The sequence below is a fragment of the Myotis yumanensis genome, unplaced genomic scaffold (assembly GCF_028538775.1).
Source record: "Myotis yumanensis isolate MYYU_CA2020_CCGP unplaced genomic scaffold, mMyoYum1.0.hap1 SCAF_13, whole genome shotgun sequence".
In the NCBI taxonomy this organism is placed as follows: domain Eukaryota; kingdom Metazoa; phylum Chordata; class Mammalia; order Chiroptera; family Vespertilionidae; genus Myotis; species Myotis yumanensis.
Genome location: NW_027223764.1, coordinates 29,064,310 through 29,081,777, shown reverse-complemented (window position 1 = coordinate 29,081,777; position 17,468 = coordinate 29,064,310). Strand labels below are relative to the sequence as shown.

Below are 17,468 nucleotides of genomic sequence, written 5' to 3'. Positions count from 1 at the left end.
TCACCTGTTTACATATAAAACTTCAACAACAAAAAAATAAACTGAGAGCAGATAATTGAGGAAACAACTTCTTTTGATGAACACCATTCCCCTCAAAAGGCCAACCTTCAGTATCCCTAGTTCTCCATCTTACAGAGAGAGTAGTGGTACTAAAAAAGCAATTCTAACTCTTCTTACTCAGTTCTACAAAAAGCAGCTCGCCCTAAGTACTGGCAGCTTGTTGGCTTTGGAATTCAGCCAGAAATACAGGACAACCTGGAAAAAATCCCACAAGACATTCTGTTGCATTTTACATAGGTTATCCATTATAATCCTCATAAGAATGATCATCACTAAAATCCAAATTAATTTTAATCTTCACTAAAACTAAAAAAGAAACAAAACTAAAACCCTACAAGCGCCAAGTGCTGGACACAGAAAAGGGTCCTAAGGTTGGAGGCATGTGCTGGAGCTGGCCAGGAGAGCTCATGAAGGGGCGGGGAAGAAGTCTGGCTATGGTCCCAAGAGAAAAGCCGGGACTGAGCCTTTCATAAGGCCAGAGTCTTAGATTGTTTCTATACTCAAGATACACGCTTTAGCAACTACTGCCCCTGAGAGAAACAGAAATCCAAGCCTGGCAACTAAAAGATCTGAATTCTTTCTATTCTATCTTTATGGTTCAAGGACCTCAATCTAAAGTCTGCCCTTGCAGGAGCAAATATAAAACATAAAAAAAAACAACCACATAGAGATGCTCCAATAACCTGGCACAAGGGAATCCCTTAATCCACTCATTCCACTGAAAATGGGCATGCATAAGCCAGTCACTGAAAGAAAAATACTACATGATCTCACTCATTTATGGATAATAAAGACCATTATAAAATGATGAACAAAAATAGATACAGAGGCAGAGCAGCATCGAACAGACTGTCAAACAATAGCAGGAAGGCCAGGGAGGGTTGGTGGTGGGGGGGGGGGCGGTGGTAAGAGATCAACCAAAGGACTTGTATGCACGCATATAAGCATAACCAATGGACACAAGACACTGGAGAGTAGGGGAGGCCAGGGGAAAGCCAAGGGGGAAAAAAAGAGGAGACTAATCTTTGTAATATTTTAAGCAATAAAACAAAAATAAAAAAAGAAAATTAAAAAAAAGAAAATGGGCATACAGTAATTACAAACAAACAAAACAGTCCCAAAAGCTATAATAAACCATATAATAAGGAGGGAGAGTTAACAAATATAAAGAGCTTTAGAATTTGAACCTAAAAGGTAATAAAAAAATTACAAAACATTTGATATTTTTAACATAAGAGATAAAGAATATAAAGTATAAATAAGAAACAATAAAAACATTTTAAAGAATAATAAAATAATGATAATTAACATTTATTGAACACCGTATTTGTCAGGCATGATTCTAGTATGCCCCAAAACTATATAGATTATTTGGCTTATTAGTCCCTTTAATCCTATGTGGCAGATACTATTATTCCCATTTTATAAATCACGAACATGAAGCTAAGAGAAGAAAAGTAAGATCACATATCCTATAAATGATGGAGCTGGGATTTGAACCCAGGAAGGTTTATTTTAGTGCTCATAGTCCTAACCACTGTAGTGTGCCAAGCAGATAGTCTAAAAATATTTTAAGTAGTCACTGGAACCTACTCAGTGTATAGATTGAATTTAAGACTTGATACAATTAAAGAGAGAAGCAGAGAATTTCTTGATAGATATGAGAGAACGTACCTAGATTCCATTACAAAAGCAGCACAGAATAATAAGAAGAACCTATAAACCTGAAATAAGAAGGCAAGGATGGGAGGATAAGGAGACCAAAAGAAAGAGAGAGAAACTGGGGCGGGGGGGGTGGGGGGAATAAGCAGAGACAATGCTGTGAATTGAGGAAAATTGCATTCTCAGAAGAAAGGGACATATCGAGTCATATGAAATAAAGTAAAACATATCTGCACTTAGATTATAGTAAAAATGAAGGATATCAGAGATAGACACCTACCCACCCCCCCAAAAAAGACATTACTTCTAGTGACTGACTGATTCTAGACTATGGATACTGGAAGACAATGGAATAATATTTAAGATTCTGAGAAAAAGTAAATCTAACCTAGATTTTTATGCATAACCCAATGGTCATTCACATTTAGGAAAGGCAAAAAGCATAAATAAATCATCTCTGAACTCAAAAGAAATAAATTGAATGTAAGCAATAGTGGGAAAACTATAGTAAGTTCTCACTTAATATTGTTAATAGGTTCTTCAGACTGTGGCAAAACAACATATAATGAAACCAGTTTTATCACAGGATAACTAATATACACAAGAGTTAAGTTTCTAGGCATCTCAGCATTATAATTAAGCACATTGTTGGAAGACCTGCTACAATAAGTAAACCAAGTTACTAAATCTAAGTAGGGTCTGAAAAAATATATCAATAATAATGACTAATATTTGAGGATTTACCAATCATACGGAACTATATACTACAAATCTAGATAAAAAGCAGGCAAGAGTAATTTGAAGTTAAATACATGAAGATTCCTGTATTATTCAAGTGAAGGATAGAGCTATTAGTTACCATTACATATTAAAAATTTAAAAAATTCATCATTAAAGGAATAGAAAAGGAAGGTAAAACTTCTAAACAAAGGAATAACACAAATGCAATTTGCATGGCAGTAGAAAGAAAAGAAAAAATGATATATTGACCCCAAATGAAACAGAATGGGATTTCACCTATGTAAAATTTTAAACACGCATAAAACAAGTTTATATATGTTAATGTTCATATATGTATATGTTTATTATACTTATATGTATACACAATAAAATTTAGACACACAATCACTGAGGATGCATATAGCCAACTTCACGGTAATGATATGGGGGGGGGAGGAAAAGTACTGGGGGAGGATATAAATGAGGTTTGAATCATAACTAAAAGTCTTTCCAAATAAATAAATGAATGATATATGCTATATTCAATATGTGCTATATCATTTTATATATTATTTTATTAATTGAAAAAAAGAAAAAAACAAGAAATGGGTTCAGAAATATTAACTAAATTTCCCAAGATCACAGTCTATGAGTGGAAAATCTGGGGAATAGAGACTGTGATACCAAAGTGTGTTGAATTGACTGGCTGATTTGTTTTTGCACAAACAAGGGCAGAGCCTGGCATGTAGTGTAGGTGTTCAGAATGACAGGCAACAGCTGAGAGAGTTCCTGGAGGAAAGGGCCCTGCTGGCAGCGGTCTGCTATTTAACGAGGGTGGCCCAGAGCTGCATTTAGAATCTAGAGATCTGTTCCAGCTGAAAAGAGGCCACATTGCAAGAGAAGCAGAGACTGTGCCCTAAGAAAACTTAGAGATCATCTAGTTCAACTGGCTCAGTTTACAGATTTTCAGAAACAGAGACTCAGAGAGGTTAACTGGCCCAGAACATTCTTGGGAATGGAAACAGTGATACCAGCATTACGGTGATGGATGTTGATGTTGCTGATAATAATAATGGAGATAAAGATGATAGTGGTAGTGCTGATAGCAGTTGGCTTTTTTGGAGCATTCATCTAAATTCTAAGTAGTCACCCAAAATGCTTTATAAGTATTCCCTTGATTACTTCTCACAGTAACTCAAAAAGTTAGAGACAATCATCATTTTCATTTCAGATGAAAAGAGAATCTCTCAGGGTCTCATAATTTATAAATGACAGAGTGGACTCCGACCCAGGCAGTCTGTTTTCTGAGCTGGAACTCTTAACCATATATTATGCTGAAGACTCAAATAGTAGGGGGAGGGGGAGGAGCAAGTGGAAGCTCGATCCCATCTCTCTCAGGTTCATCATATTCTTATATATTTCCCATTACTACAGATCCAAGTAGTTTAGAATTTGGCAAATCTGATGCCTATGTGAATTCTATATGGTTTCAAGTCAATCTGGGACCACTGGCTCCTAACCTCTCGCCTGCCTGCCTGATCATCCCTAACCACTTGCCTGCCTGCCTATCGCCCCTAACTGCCTCTGCTTCGGCCCCCGCACCTGGGACCCGGGCTTCCCTCATTCTGGCCAGCCACAGGCACCCAGGATCTGGGCCGGCTTCGCCTGGGCCAGCTGCAGGCACCCGGGATCCCAGGCGGCGCCGCCCGGGCCCCGGCTTTGTCAGGAAGGATGTCCAGAATGACGTCTGGAAGACGTCCAGTCTATCTGGTCTAGTTAGCATATTACCCTTTTATTAGTATAGATTTGGGACTTTTCATTGAAGGACTATGCAGTGATAGATATGGACATATACCAAGATGTTATGTAACAGAGAGAGTTGAGGACAAAACCCTGGTGAATTTTAGAAAATCAAATGAGAAATTGTAGAGTGCTAACATATGCAGGGCTCTCAAAGGATGGGAAATGTAAAGAAGGAAGGAGTGGTCAACAGTGTAAAACTGTGGCTGAGAAGTTAAGTCAGATAAAGATAAAAGAAAGATGGTTCTATGATGTCAGTAGGAAATTTCTGGTGACATTTAAGAGGACACTTACAGTAGACTGATAAAGCCTGGTTGAGTAGTGACAAAACAATAATAAAGGCCATAGGAAAGAAAGGGATGGGGATAGGTCAGTGTAGTAACAGTTGAGGTGGTGGTGTGGTGACAGATTGGCCAGTGAAGAGGCTGAATGTGTTCAAAAGAGATTTGACAACAGGCAGTTCATAAGAATAAGCATGTTAGAATGAATTTAATCTATATGGAAGAACATTAACTTAAATTTGATATCAGAGCAAACTTTGATAACTTTTTCATAAGGCATATCCCCAAGGTCATTTCTTAAGACCCATTTTAGAAAGGTGTTTTCACCATAAAAGCTTTCTTTTATTTGCGCCAAGATTCAGTGACAGTAAGCTACAAAAGAAAATCTGTCAATTCTCAATTATGTTTTACTTTCTGGTGTTCCACTTGTGATCTCATCAGAAATGATTGAAAGTGTTATATTTTGAAAATGTTATATGTTGAAAAGTATCACAATTTTCACAGAGACATTTAATCTTGGACCATGGCAGTCAGGTGGCATTATCCTCTAGAATCCTCTACGTATATAATAATCAAGGGAAAGAAAGATTAAAGCACAAATGGTATCTTTGTACATTTTATGCCATGAAGATTATGATTATTGCATGATTTTGTATATCTACACCAGCCATGGCATTTCTTCCATCTTTGCCATTGGAAAAATTTAATGGCAAATACACACTCATCAGATCGGATCAAATGAACTCAGTAAAAGAAAAAACAGAAAATCAAGTGCACTTAGTTCTGAATTTTCACAAGATAATGTAGCCCGAGTAAGATGACATCAAAATCACTGTTTTATTTTTGTAGTTGTGGAATAGTAAGGAAGAAAATAAGACCTGGCAACTGATTGTGGCTTAAAAAATAAAAACTCCTTAAGGTGAAGGGATTAAGAAGTACAAATTGGTAGCTATAAAATAGTCACAGGGATGTAAAGTACAGCATAGGGAATATAATCAATAATATTATAATAACTCTGTATGGTGCAGGGGGATAGTTGAAATGTCGGGGAGACCACTTTGTAAAATATATGCTTGTCTCACCACTGTGCTGTACACCTGAAACTAACACAAAATAATGTTGAATATAAACTGTCATAAAAATAAAATTTTGAAAACTCCTTAAACTTTCTTTATAGTACCTTTAAGCAAATTGCTTGTATTTTTTAAAATAAAGTCATAATTTGAAATGGAAAACTGTTCCAAATATTTTAGGAATATGTTTGATCCTTTTGCTGTTCCTCTCTAGTAGAGAGTCCTACACCTGGAATATGATGCAAAAATAAATGTTTATTAGTTATTTCTGACTCAAGTGGCTTATTATACATACAGCACAAAACTCAGAAAAGTTTTATCTCTATTTACTGATAATCAAGTGGTGTTGCTTATTGGACATCAAGACTAGAATACCCAAATAAATCTGTCATATTTGTCGTGCATTTTGTACATTCAGTGGTACAAAGTCAACTGAGTTTTTCTTCCATAGTATATGGGAAGAAATCCCAAATGCTTCTTTCCTGAGGTCTTAGTTTACAAGTGCAATTTCAGTGATCGTGCAGTACACCTCTTCAGTCTTTAGAGCCCTCCAGAGTGAGTCTGCACATGCATAAATCACCTCCACGCCCACCTGCTCCTCCACCTCCATTACCATAACCAGCACTGACAATAGCCAGCCAGAGGTGAATCACTGCTTTCCCATCTATTGTTTGTTCAGCCAGGTTTAGGGATTTCAAAATTCTCAACCATCTTCCTGTGATTCTGAATAAAACTGTTGTACAAAGTAAGCTTAGCAGAGACATCTCCCTCTCTCTTATCTTTATAGAGTTAAGAAACATAAAGCTTAAAGATTTTCCTATTAATATAAAAATTATTTATTACAGAAGTTAACCACCAATCAATCCTACAGCCTATCTGCACATATTACAAGTCCAGCTGGAAATAAAATAAAAATGAGCAAGGGTCCATGTCTGATATCAGAATCAGCACTAAAAATCCTGTTTTGTTAGGAGCTCAGTCTTTAAGACAGGATTTTATGTAGTACTCAAGCAAAAACTGTGTGACATGTGATCTACTTACCCCTGCAAGGCTTTCTCTCCAAACCAATCTCCTTTGCCTAAAGTCCGAAGAAAGACGGGGTCTTCACTTGGTGAGTCTTCGCGAGTGACATTTACCTACAAAGAGAAACAATGAAAGTCTGTATCTATTGCATGCTCTGGATGACCCAATGAGCATTAATTGATACTGGTAAGTCCACTTTTCTTTTTCTTTTCAAATTACTTTTATGAGGAATACAAGTATATTATCACTAAAGGGGCCAAAGAAATGACCTTCAAATATTTTTTATACTTTCAATTTGTTTTTAAGAAATAATAAATTATTCAGAAACTTGAATTCCAATTAATCCTCATCCTTATCCTATTTCCAACCTCCTATGAGGCAACCATTATAATAAATTTAGTGACCATTCCTTCCATCCTTTATTATGTGTTTATATGCATGTGTTTTTAAAAATACTGTATGTAAATAGCATAATATGGTATGTATCATTCTGTAACTTACACATTTTCTGTTAACATTATTTTAATTATTATTTCATGCTTCTAAATATAGAGTTCATCCATTGCCTTCTTCTACTCTGTACATATACCAATTTATCAATTTCCATATGCATGGACATTTATGTTGTTTCCTTTTTTTGGCTACAATGAACATCTTTCTCCACACCTCTACATGCACATACATTTTCTCTACCGCATGCCTATCTCCTTTAAGAAAAATCCAGCCTTGCCCTGGCTTGGTGACTCAGTTGGATAGAGTGTCATCCATACTCCAAAGGTTGCAGGTTTGATCCCGTCAGGGTATTTATGGGAGGCAACTGATCAATGTTTCTCTCTCTCTCACTCCCTCTCTTTCTCTCTCAAATCAATGAAAACATATCCTCAGGTGAGAATTTTAAAAAACAAAAAAAGAAAAACCCAGCCTTCATTCAAAAGCCAGCCACATTTTCATGAAAGTCTTCCCTCAGGTCTCTGATACAGTCTTCAGGTCCTCACAATCCACATTCACAGAATTTCTTTTTTAAAAAGACATAGAAATTACATATATGTCTTTTAAAAGCATAACAAATAATATGCTCTTCAAAGAAATAGATATTTCTTTGGCATTCTCTACAATTTAGAATAAGCACTTAATATAGAGCTGTAAATTGTTTGAACGGAAAAACTTTCTTACAAGATATCTCAGCCCATATAGGACTTGTGACTTGAGTAATAATCCACAGAAGGAAAGCGATGTAATAAGTTTTACCTTTATGTTAATTCAATCTCCCTCCAGCTCTACTGATATTCATAATACTGGCTATGTGCCACCCAGAAAAATTAAGTGGTAGTTAAAATACAAATGCCTGGAAAATGGAGTAAGGCTAATGTCCTGAGGCAATGACAGACACTTAAACACATTTAAATACACTATGCTTTAGATTTTTGAATTTAGAGATTGGATGTCAAAGACCAGAATTTTTATAAGTATTAAGAAGGTCTGTAAAAAGCACAGAGAATTCAATTATTATTCTCCATTGATCCATTTGACTACTCCTCCACACAGAGTTTCAAAACCGCAGGAATGCGGTTTTTAACAATCTTACCATTGAGCTATATCATAGAGATGCTCATTTGCATGTTGACAAGGCTTTTAAAGATGTGGATGGAAATACACTAGTCCAGTGATTCTCAAACTTCATGGATTCAAAATGAGATATAAGGATATACTGTATAACTGTACATTTGCCATTTGGTTAATAAAATATATTAGAAATTCTAAATGGCAGAATTACGCAGGCCATGGAGAAATTTCAATGTTATCTTGAAATGTTCTTTAAAGATGTTAATAAATTGATCTAATAAAAAGTGGACCATCTACAGAATAAACCACTTTCTGCTTATATGATAAATGTGAGGAAAAATCTAACTGGATAAAATTATAATGTGAAAAAAAATAAGCACCTCAAAGAGCAAGAATAAAGCTTTCCTCTGAAGTTGTAATTTCCACATTTTTTTTGGTATGCATGATGAATCATTCTAAATATTAAGATACCATTATGGACATTTGCATCCTTAATTCTGAAGACATTTCAGAGTAGAGAAAGTTAAATAGAGATAGACTCTCTAACTTTGGCCTGTATTTTATCATTTTTATTTAAACCACAAAGTACTTTCTGATCCACAATGCTGTAAAATGAACTAGCTATGGAGCCTTCTATTTGAATCCATGCTACCTGGCCACCTTGTCCAAAAATGAGAGAGAGAGAGAGAGAGAGAGTGAGAGAGAGAGAGAGAGGTGTATTAAATGAGAAAAATCTATCAACACATCCTCTTAATAGTAAGTACCAGATATCACAATAGTAGATATCAAGTTATACTACAATGCCACTGTTCTCAAAACTGCCTGGTACTGGCACAAGAACAGGCATATAAATCAATGGAACAGAGACCCCAGAAAGCCATTGTGGCCGATTAATATTTGACAAAGGAGGCAAGAGCACACAATGGAGTAAAGACAGTCTCTTCAATAAATGGTGCTGGGAAAATTAGACACATGCAAAATTATAAAATTAGACCACTAACTTACACCATACATAAGAATAAGTTCAAAATGGATAAAAGGCTTAAATGTAAGTTGCAAAACCATAAAAATCTTAGAAGAAAACATAGTCAATAAAATCAGACACTTCATAAAATTTTTACCAATACATCTCCTAGGGCAAGAGGAACAAAGAAAAAAGTAAACAAATGTAACTGTATCAAACTAAAAAGCTTCTGAATAGCAAAAGAAACCATCTTCAAAATGCAAAGGGAACACCCGGAATGGGAGAACATAATACATCCGCTAAGGGGTTAATTTTCCAAAATATACAATGAACTCATAAACTCAACAACAAGAAGACAAACAATCCAATTAAAAAATGAGCAAATAATTTAAACAGACACTTCTCCAAAGAGGATATACAGATGGCCAATAGACACATGAAAAAAAAATGCTCAATGTTGCTAATCATCTCAGAGATGCAAATTAAAACCACAATGAGACATCACCTCACACCTGTCAGAATGGCTACCATTAATAGATCAACAAATGGCAAGTACTGGTGCTACTTATTTGATCAAACTGATTAATAAAAAATATTTTTAAGAAAAATATCTTGAATGTATCAAAAGAGTCTAATATATTCTTACTCCTTCCCTCTTGGAATCCCTATGGTGCTCCAAAATATTGCCAATGGAATCGGTTCCCATGCTGTAATTTGCATGCCACTTTTATTTAGACTTGTTATGAAACTCATAAAACAGTACCACTAATGCACCTGTCTTCAGCTGAAACTGGTTTGCAAACACAGCTTCTTTTAGGCAGTGCTGGGAATTTACAGTAATAGAGTATTCACATAAGTCTGTCAGAAATTCATCTTACCTGATAAACATATCATTCCCTGATAGCAAAGAATTAGCAATGTAATAAAGGAAAAATGCACCCAAAGCATGAGGGTGAAAAGTCTCCCTGTGACCAATGGAATCACTTATATCCATGAAGATTTTCAATTTCCATGATTCTTTAGTTGGTGTTAAGAAATAAAACAGTAAATGGTAGGCTCTAACTATTTATATATAAAACGTAAAATGCTAACACCTCTTATCTTCTAACAGTGGAAAACACAAGATATAGTTTTAACCATAACTATGGTCAGACGCGTCATTCCAGGATGCCTTTGAAGAAGCTAGTCCCTGACTTCTATTTCTATCCCAGGCTTTCTGATATCAGTCAAAAAGTAGGTATGATGAAGGTATAAGTAGCATTTCCTTCACTTTAGTTTACATGCCACTGGTGTAAAACATTGGCATATGCACATTCTTGATTCAAAATTAGTCCAAAGAGGATTATCTAAAATCCAACAAGATTTATAATCTTTCACATATCCTGCTCACTATGGCTGTTTAAATCTCTTTTCTAGGTATAAGATTTAACAATTGTAAAAATAAAAACATATAAATCTTCCCCCATTTCTTCCTATACTTAACACAGGCAAATTCTTTTTAAAGATCATTTATAATAAATCAAATTAGTTCAAATCAGAGTTTACAGTGCAATGATACTTAAATGCAAAATAATTATGACTTTATTGTTGAGAGAAATTTAAGGTATGTTTTTAAAGATATATATTTTAGCGTTATAATTCCAGTGTGTGTGTGTGTGTGTGTGTGTGTGTGTGTATTGATTTCAGAGAGAAAGGAAGAGGGAGAGATAGAAACATCGATGAGAGAGAATCATTGATCGGCTGTCTCCTGCACGCCCCCTACTGGGGATTTAGCCCACAAACCAGGCATATGCCCTTAACTAGAATCGAACCTGCGACCCTTCAGTCCACAGGCCGACGCTTTATCCACTGAGCCAAGCCGGCTAGGGCTAATTCCAGAGTATTAATCTACATAAGTCCCCATTTTCCAATTCACTTATTTTCTTAGTTATTTTTAAAATATATTTTTATTAATTTCAGAGAGGAAGGGAGAGGGAGAGAGAGACTGAAATATCAACAACAGAGAATCATTGATTGGCTAACTTCTGCACGCCCCCTACAGGGGACTAAGCCTGCAACTCGGGCATGTGCCCCTGACTGGAATCAAACCCAGGACCTTTCAGTCCGCAGGCTGACGCTCTATCCATTGAACCAAATGAGTTGGGGTTTATTTAGTTTTTAAATAAAAACTATAATAAATTCATAATATTAAAAAGTTAAAACAATATAGTAATGAATAAAATATAAGTTTTTGCTTATTTCCTTTGTCTACCTCATTTATATTGTCCTATAACTTAGCATCTTAAGAGTTTTTAGAATTCATTCAATATTTTGTAAGAATATACAATAGAACATGCATATATTTATTTCCTTATTGTGCTCAGAGTGTTAAGCAAGTTGCCTGTGGATACTAAATCTAACAAGTTATATAGCCAAATTAAAACTTGGGCCATCCGATTTCAAAGTCCAGATGTTTCATTATAGCATAATGACAGGATAGATTTTTTTCCTGTTAAAATTTTTTTTAAAGCAACCTTAGTTTTTTCCTTCTTAATCATGTACTTTTAATTATGGAACTCTTCCCGTTTGTGCAGACATATCAGTGGCATCTTGCATCATGATTATAGTATAGCACATAAACTATTTCCCAGTCTTATTTTCAAGTATTTCTCTTTCAGCTTCAGAAACTGGAAACACTGGTATAGCTCTAGACTAGAGTCTACTCTAGACCCTGCACCTGTGCTGCTTCCGAGGTCACTGAGGAACCCTGGGTCCCCTCCGACATCACTCTTGCTCTACCAGAGCTTACCTTTCCTTTGCTGATGATAAAGAAGGTGTCCCCTCTTGCACCTTGCCTGATGATGTATTCCCCATTTTCATAGTGGGTCTGAAATATAGAAACAGCAACAGAAAAAAAAACACATTAAGAAATAAGTCATTCACCAAACAACCCAACCTCTTCCAATATCAGCTCCTCTAGGAGTTTTACTCAAACCTAGAACCCATCATGGTTTAAGAATAACTAACAGTCGATGAACATAATAATTGCAGAGAAGTCATTTCTATCATATTCATTTTTAAACTATTTTGTTAATGCCATTTTTCCAGATGATTACATTCATATCTTTCAATCCAATCATTTTAAGAGTTTGATGAAAATATTCTTTTCTCCCATCAACTGAGCATAAAATAAAACAGCAGAGCTGCTAATTAAACTGGTCTCCTGTATTATTTTGTTATTCTCATTTAGCTTTAGTATTCTCCTAACGATGGCCTTTTTTATTTTTCCTGAGAAATTACTGTGGCATCTGAAGATCTTCATTTTGAAATCATGTTGACTTTTAGTGTGGGTTTGATGGCCCTAGTTACTTTTTAAGGCACTGCTTCATGCTTTACTGTCCTTGCTTCAGCAATTTAGATTTGGCTCTGTCAAACAGAACGTCTTCATTTTAGGGACTAAAGTCTGGCCCAGCATCTGTGAGCTCATAAACTACCAAATGAGGAGCAAAAGAAGGCAGCAAGAAGAGGACCACTGTCCGCGTGTCAGTATTCTGACGCTGTCACAGCCACTAGGTTCATTCCCAGGTTTGAGATAATTCCTGAAACAGACAGAAGTAATTTCTTTAAGGGGAACTGGAAGAAAGTGTATTGCTGTGTCATGAGGTGTAACAGGGAAATGAGAGCTGTGCCATCTGCCTTCTTCTCTGTAGCTTCGCAAGGGAGCCATATTTGGAGAAAGGAAATATTGCTTTGCGCACTCCTTAGGGAAGAGACTTTGTGGTTTGCATGTGACTTGGCAGTGATTTGTCTTTACACTTCAGTACCACATGTCTGAATACTTTAGTCTATGTGTTCTTAAAATTGCCTTTCATTAATACTTGACATTGAGAAAAGCCATCATTTTCTTAATATTGAAAATTAACATACTACCTAATCTCTCTGTGTGTGTTTTTTGCTCAAACACAACTCATTTTCTTATAAAAAGCTTTAAAATTAGGACTATAGAACACACATTCTTCAACTGATTTATTTCATTTAACAAGATATCTACTAGTATGTTCCATTTTCTTATCTTGCTGCTTTGAAAAGATCTGTATGACATACAGATTTGAAAAACAAATGGTGATTTCTACTTTCATTTATCAATTCAACAAACATTTCTGAGCATCTCTGATCAGGTCTGACGATGCAAAGATGAGTCAGACAAAAATCTCGTAGTAGCGCCGACTGGTACATCTTTCTTTGATGGCAGCAATGTTATATAGCTGCATTGTCCAATCTGGCAGCCTCTAGCTGTTGAAATGTGGCCAATGTGACTAAGAAGCTGAGTTTTTAAGTATATTTAATTTTAACTAATTTAGACTCAACTACTCATATGTGGTTAGTAGCGATTATATCAGATAGGGCAGGTAGTAGCTAAAGTTGACAAGGGAAGAGTCTTCATCTGTAGCAGTGCCAGCCTGACCTAGCCTCTCTGTCATCTCAGTTAAATGCAGTCAGGAGGAAGATATGTGAGTGAGAAGCTTCTAGCTGAGCCCAGCCTCAGCATTAGAGTGTCCACATCTAAAGCCCCAAATACCTTGGGGCAGAGACAAGCCATTTCTATCACATCTGAATTCCTGACCTATGAGATCTGAGAACAAAATGGCTCTTCCTCTGTGCCACTGGGTTTCGGGGTGGTTTGTTAAACAGCAGTAAATAACCTCAACAGGCAGAGAGGGGCTGTGACCCAGTACGTGGCTCCTGCCTTCTCCTGGAAGCTCTGGCTTTGATTGGTTCTAGAGTTCAAGCCCATCAGCTGCTGTGGTGAAAGATGGTGTCTTCCCCATCTTTGGGGTCTCAGCTGAGAGGGGAGGGAAGAATCTGGAACCCAGCCCAGTCAGAATGTTATCCCTAGCACAGTGGGCAAAGCACTTTCATGACCCTTGTCTTGTGGAAGCTTCGCAATAACCTGAGGAGGGGTTTCAATATGAGAAGTAGAAGCAAACACAGTGACTAACTAGCCCAAGGTCATATCGTCAATAAGAGGTTAAAGTGGCACTCAATGCAGGTACTTTTTTCCTGTCCCATGGTGAACTGTGGTGGAGTTAGTGAAAAATATGGGCCATTCTCCTCCACTCCCCCACCCCAGCCTGTGGCTGGAGGAGTTAGTGTGGGCAATCACTAGCATCTTTTACATTGCAAAGAAGAGATGTGTCCAAGTCACCTGTCAGGGATAAACAAATAGACTGGTCCCAACTCCCTGGTTGAAAGTAAAAGAAAACCCAACCATGACTAGAAAAATGGGAAGGTACTGAGTAACAAAACAGTTAGTGGCATCCAAAATTTCTGGATCCTGGGGTTTAATCAGACCTTGGCCTCCTTCTTGTCCTTACAAGTCTGTCTGTCACACACTAGCTTCTCATGAGGGTCCAGGGTGTGCCAAGATGACAGTGGGTTCCCCTCCTGTCCAGACCAGCTGGCTCTTTCATGATTTTAGGTCCTTCATCCCACAGAATAGAAAGTTTAACAGGAATATCTGCAGACTGTTTATTAATTCATGGAAATTATCCAATCACCTTCTTAATATTATCTGATAGGGTTTTGACACCCACAATTGCTGTATCAGTTACTTTAGCATACCTACACAAGTATTCACAGTTCATATTTCCATGCTGCATAAGCCCACAAACTCAGGGGTCCTGAGAAGAGCCTATGGAACAATGGCTAAAAGCAGCCCACCTCTGGGAAAGATAATGTTGATGGTGTTATGGGATCATAATGACTGTTCTATCCTGAAATGTCCAATTGCACCTGAGGGGAAGATGATCAGGCATGCTGATGCTTCAAGAGTCTCTATAATTATGTCCTGCAAATGCCAGCAGGTTCAGTGTTTTTTGAAGGTCACTTTGCAGCTGTACCAGTTTTTATTTCCAATTAAATCAAAGAAAAACATAGAATTTAGAATGGCCAGAAACCTTAGCAACTCTTAGACATCTCCATCCTCATCTTCTCCCATTCTCACCCTCATTTATTCTGTTTTAGGAACACTGGCTCTTTCTGTGCCTTGTGCTTACCAGACTGGCTCCCTCTTCAGAACTTTGCATTCAGTAGACTCTCTATCTAGCATACTCCTCCTCAAAATATTTGTCATTATCTTGTTCCCATTATTCAGGCCTCAATGAGACCTTTCCATTTATAATGTGCCCTTCACCCCCACTCATTTTCTAGCCTACACTTTTACAAGGTGTTTTGTTGTTGTTGTTGTTGTTATTGTTGTATTACCAGGCTCTCCAAAGGTGTGTGATTCCACTCAACACTTTGGGTGATGACAAACAGCTGCAAACCATAGCACAACCGAGCCTCCTGTGAGAAAGGCCTATTACACCCGTCATGATTTAAAATTATACTTTTAGGTTTGCTGTCTGTGACCACACCCCTGTCACCTGCTGCTTAGAGGATTGAGGGCATTTTGCATTTATTTCCATTGTTTCACTTAGAACAATGTCTAGCACAAAACAGGCATTCAATATATAATCTAAATTAAGGATAGATTTGGTCCAAACCCCTTTATTTTAAACTAGAGGCCCAGTGCACAAAATTTGTGCACTTGGGGGGGAGGGGTCCCGCAGCCTGGCCTGCACCCTCTCGCAGTCCGGGAGCCCTCAGGGGATGTCCGACTACTGCGGAGGCGGGAGAGGCTCCCACCACCACTGCTGTGCTCACCAGCAGTGAGCCCGGCTTCTGGCTGAGCTGCAATCCCTTGTGGGAGCACATTGACCACCAGGGGGCAGCTCCTGCATTGAGCATCTGTCCCCTGGTGGTCAGTGTGCATCATAGTGAACAGTTGTTCTGCTGTTTGGTCAATTTGCATATTAGCCTTTTATTATATAGGATGGGAAAGTGGAGTTATAAGTGATAGATTAGAGGGATGGATAGAGAAAGAAAATTGACAGCATATCTAAATGTAAGTAATGCATTCCCCCAAGACAATAACTTGGAATAATATTTCTGAAACTTGAGAGTTAAAAAAGCCAACCTTGTTTTTGTCACTAGAAGAAAAATGAGTAGAGCTTTTTATTGTTCATATGTATGTATTTGTATTCTCAAAATTCAACATTAATATACATTTCCGGTTAAATTTACAATTCTACACATACTTGCTGACATTTGACAAAAGGCATACTGCAACACTGGATATGGCTCTTAGAGGCCTTGGAAGTGGCTCCTTGGTAATATGTACAATTCATTTTCATTTTTTCAAATCAGATTCATAATTTTTATATTAAATATATTGCATTTATTTAAATTTATTGGGTGACATTGGTTAATAAGATTATATAGGTTTCAAGTGTACCGTTCTATGATACATCATCTGTATATTGCATTGTGTGCCCACCACCCAAAGTCAGATCTTCTGTCATCATATATTTGACCCCCTTTATCCTTTGCTACCTCTCCACCCTCCTCTCTGGTACTCACATACTGTTGTCTGTGTCTATGAGCCTAAAAATTCCACCAAAGAACTATTAGAAACAATAAATATAGTAAAGTTGCAGGAAACAGAAATCAATGTCCAAAAATCCACTGCATTCCTATATACTAACAATGAAATTTCAGAAAAGAAATTAAAAACAAAACAAAAACAAATTCCTTTTTTAATTGCAAGAAAAGGATAAAACACTGACGAATAAGCTTAGCAAAGGATGCAAATATACTGGATTTTAACTGGTGATTTTATTTTCAACCCCCTCATTCTAAAATAACCTGTAATTAAAGTCATTTAATATATAAAAATTCTGAAGTATATCATTCTGAAGTAAATTACCACCTTCATTATTTCAGTCAGAAATTATACCTTTATACCTATGGATTTTTTAAAGTTTAAGGTTGGCGTTATCTCTGTCTTTATTAAATCACAGGACATCTATCAATTGACACTGCCCTAACGATTACAGCACGGTGGTAATTGCTACCAATTTTAAAAATAGCTGCAATAAGTATGAACCACTTTAGTGTGCCTGAATACTACATTCTTGAGGTGAAAAATAACAATTGGAACATCAGCGAGTTAAAAGTCAATATGGTCTCAAGTCATGATTTCTGCCTCATTTTTTCAGAGGACAGGTATATTTTAGAAGAAAAGTATGGCATCAGAAAGGAGAAAACTTTCTTTAAAATATTTGCGTCTACCTTTCTGGAGCCCAAATCAGTGAAAATCCTCAAAGGAAATTCTTACTTCCCCTCAACAGCCCACATTTATTTCAAAGACAAGACCTCTTTGTGGAGAACAGGATCACTGACCAGCTTTATCAGTCAAAAAAACAACAACACTTTAGTTAGTAGCCACAGAGTATTTTTTGG

At 36.8% G+C, this 17,468-nt stretch overlaps 1 protein-coding gene across 2 annotated transcripts in view; it reads right to left on the bottom strand.

The window, feature by feature from the left end:
• PRKG1 (protein kinase cGMP-dependent 1) overlaps positions 1-17,468 on the bottom strand; it is a 1,083,951-nt gene that overhangs the window by 197,981 nt on the left and 868,502 nt on the right. For both annotated transcript variants that reach the window (XM_070432782.1, XM_070432781.1), the window contains exons 6-7: positions 11,935-12,012; positions 6,638-6,732 (exon numbers count right to left, since the gene is read on the bottom strand). In XM_070432782.1, the coding sequence (XP_070288883.1) occupies positions 6,638-6,732; positions 11,935-12,012 (173 nt within the window). The remainder of the gene's footprint in view (positions 1-6,637; positions 6,733-11,934; positions 12,013-17,468) is intronic.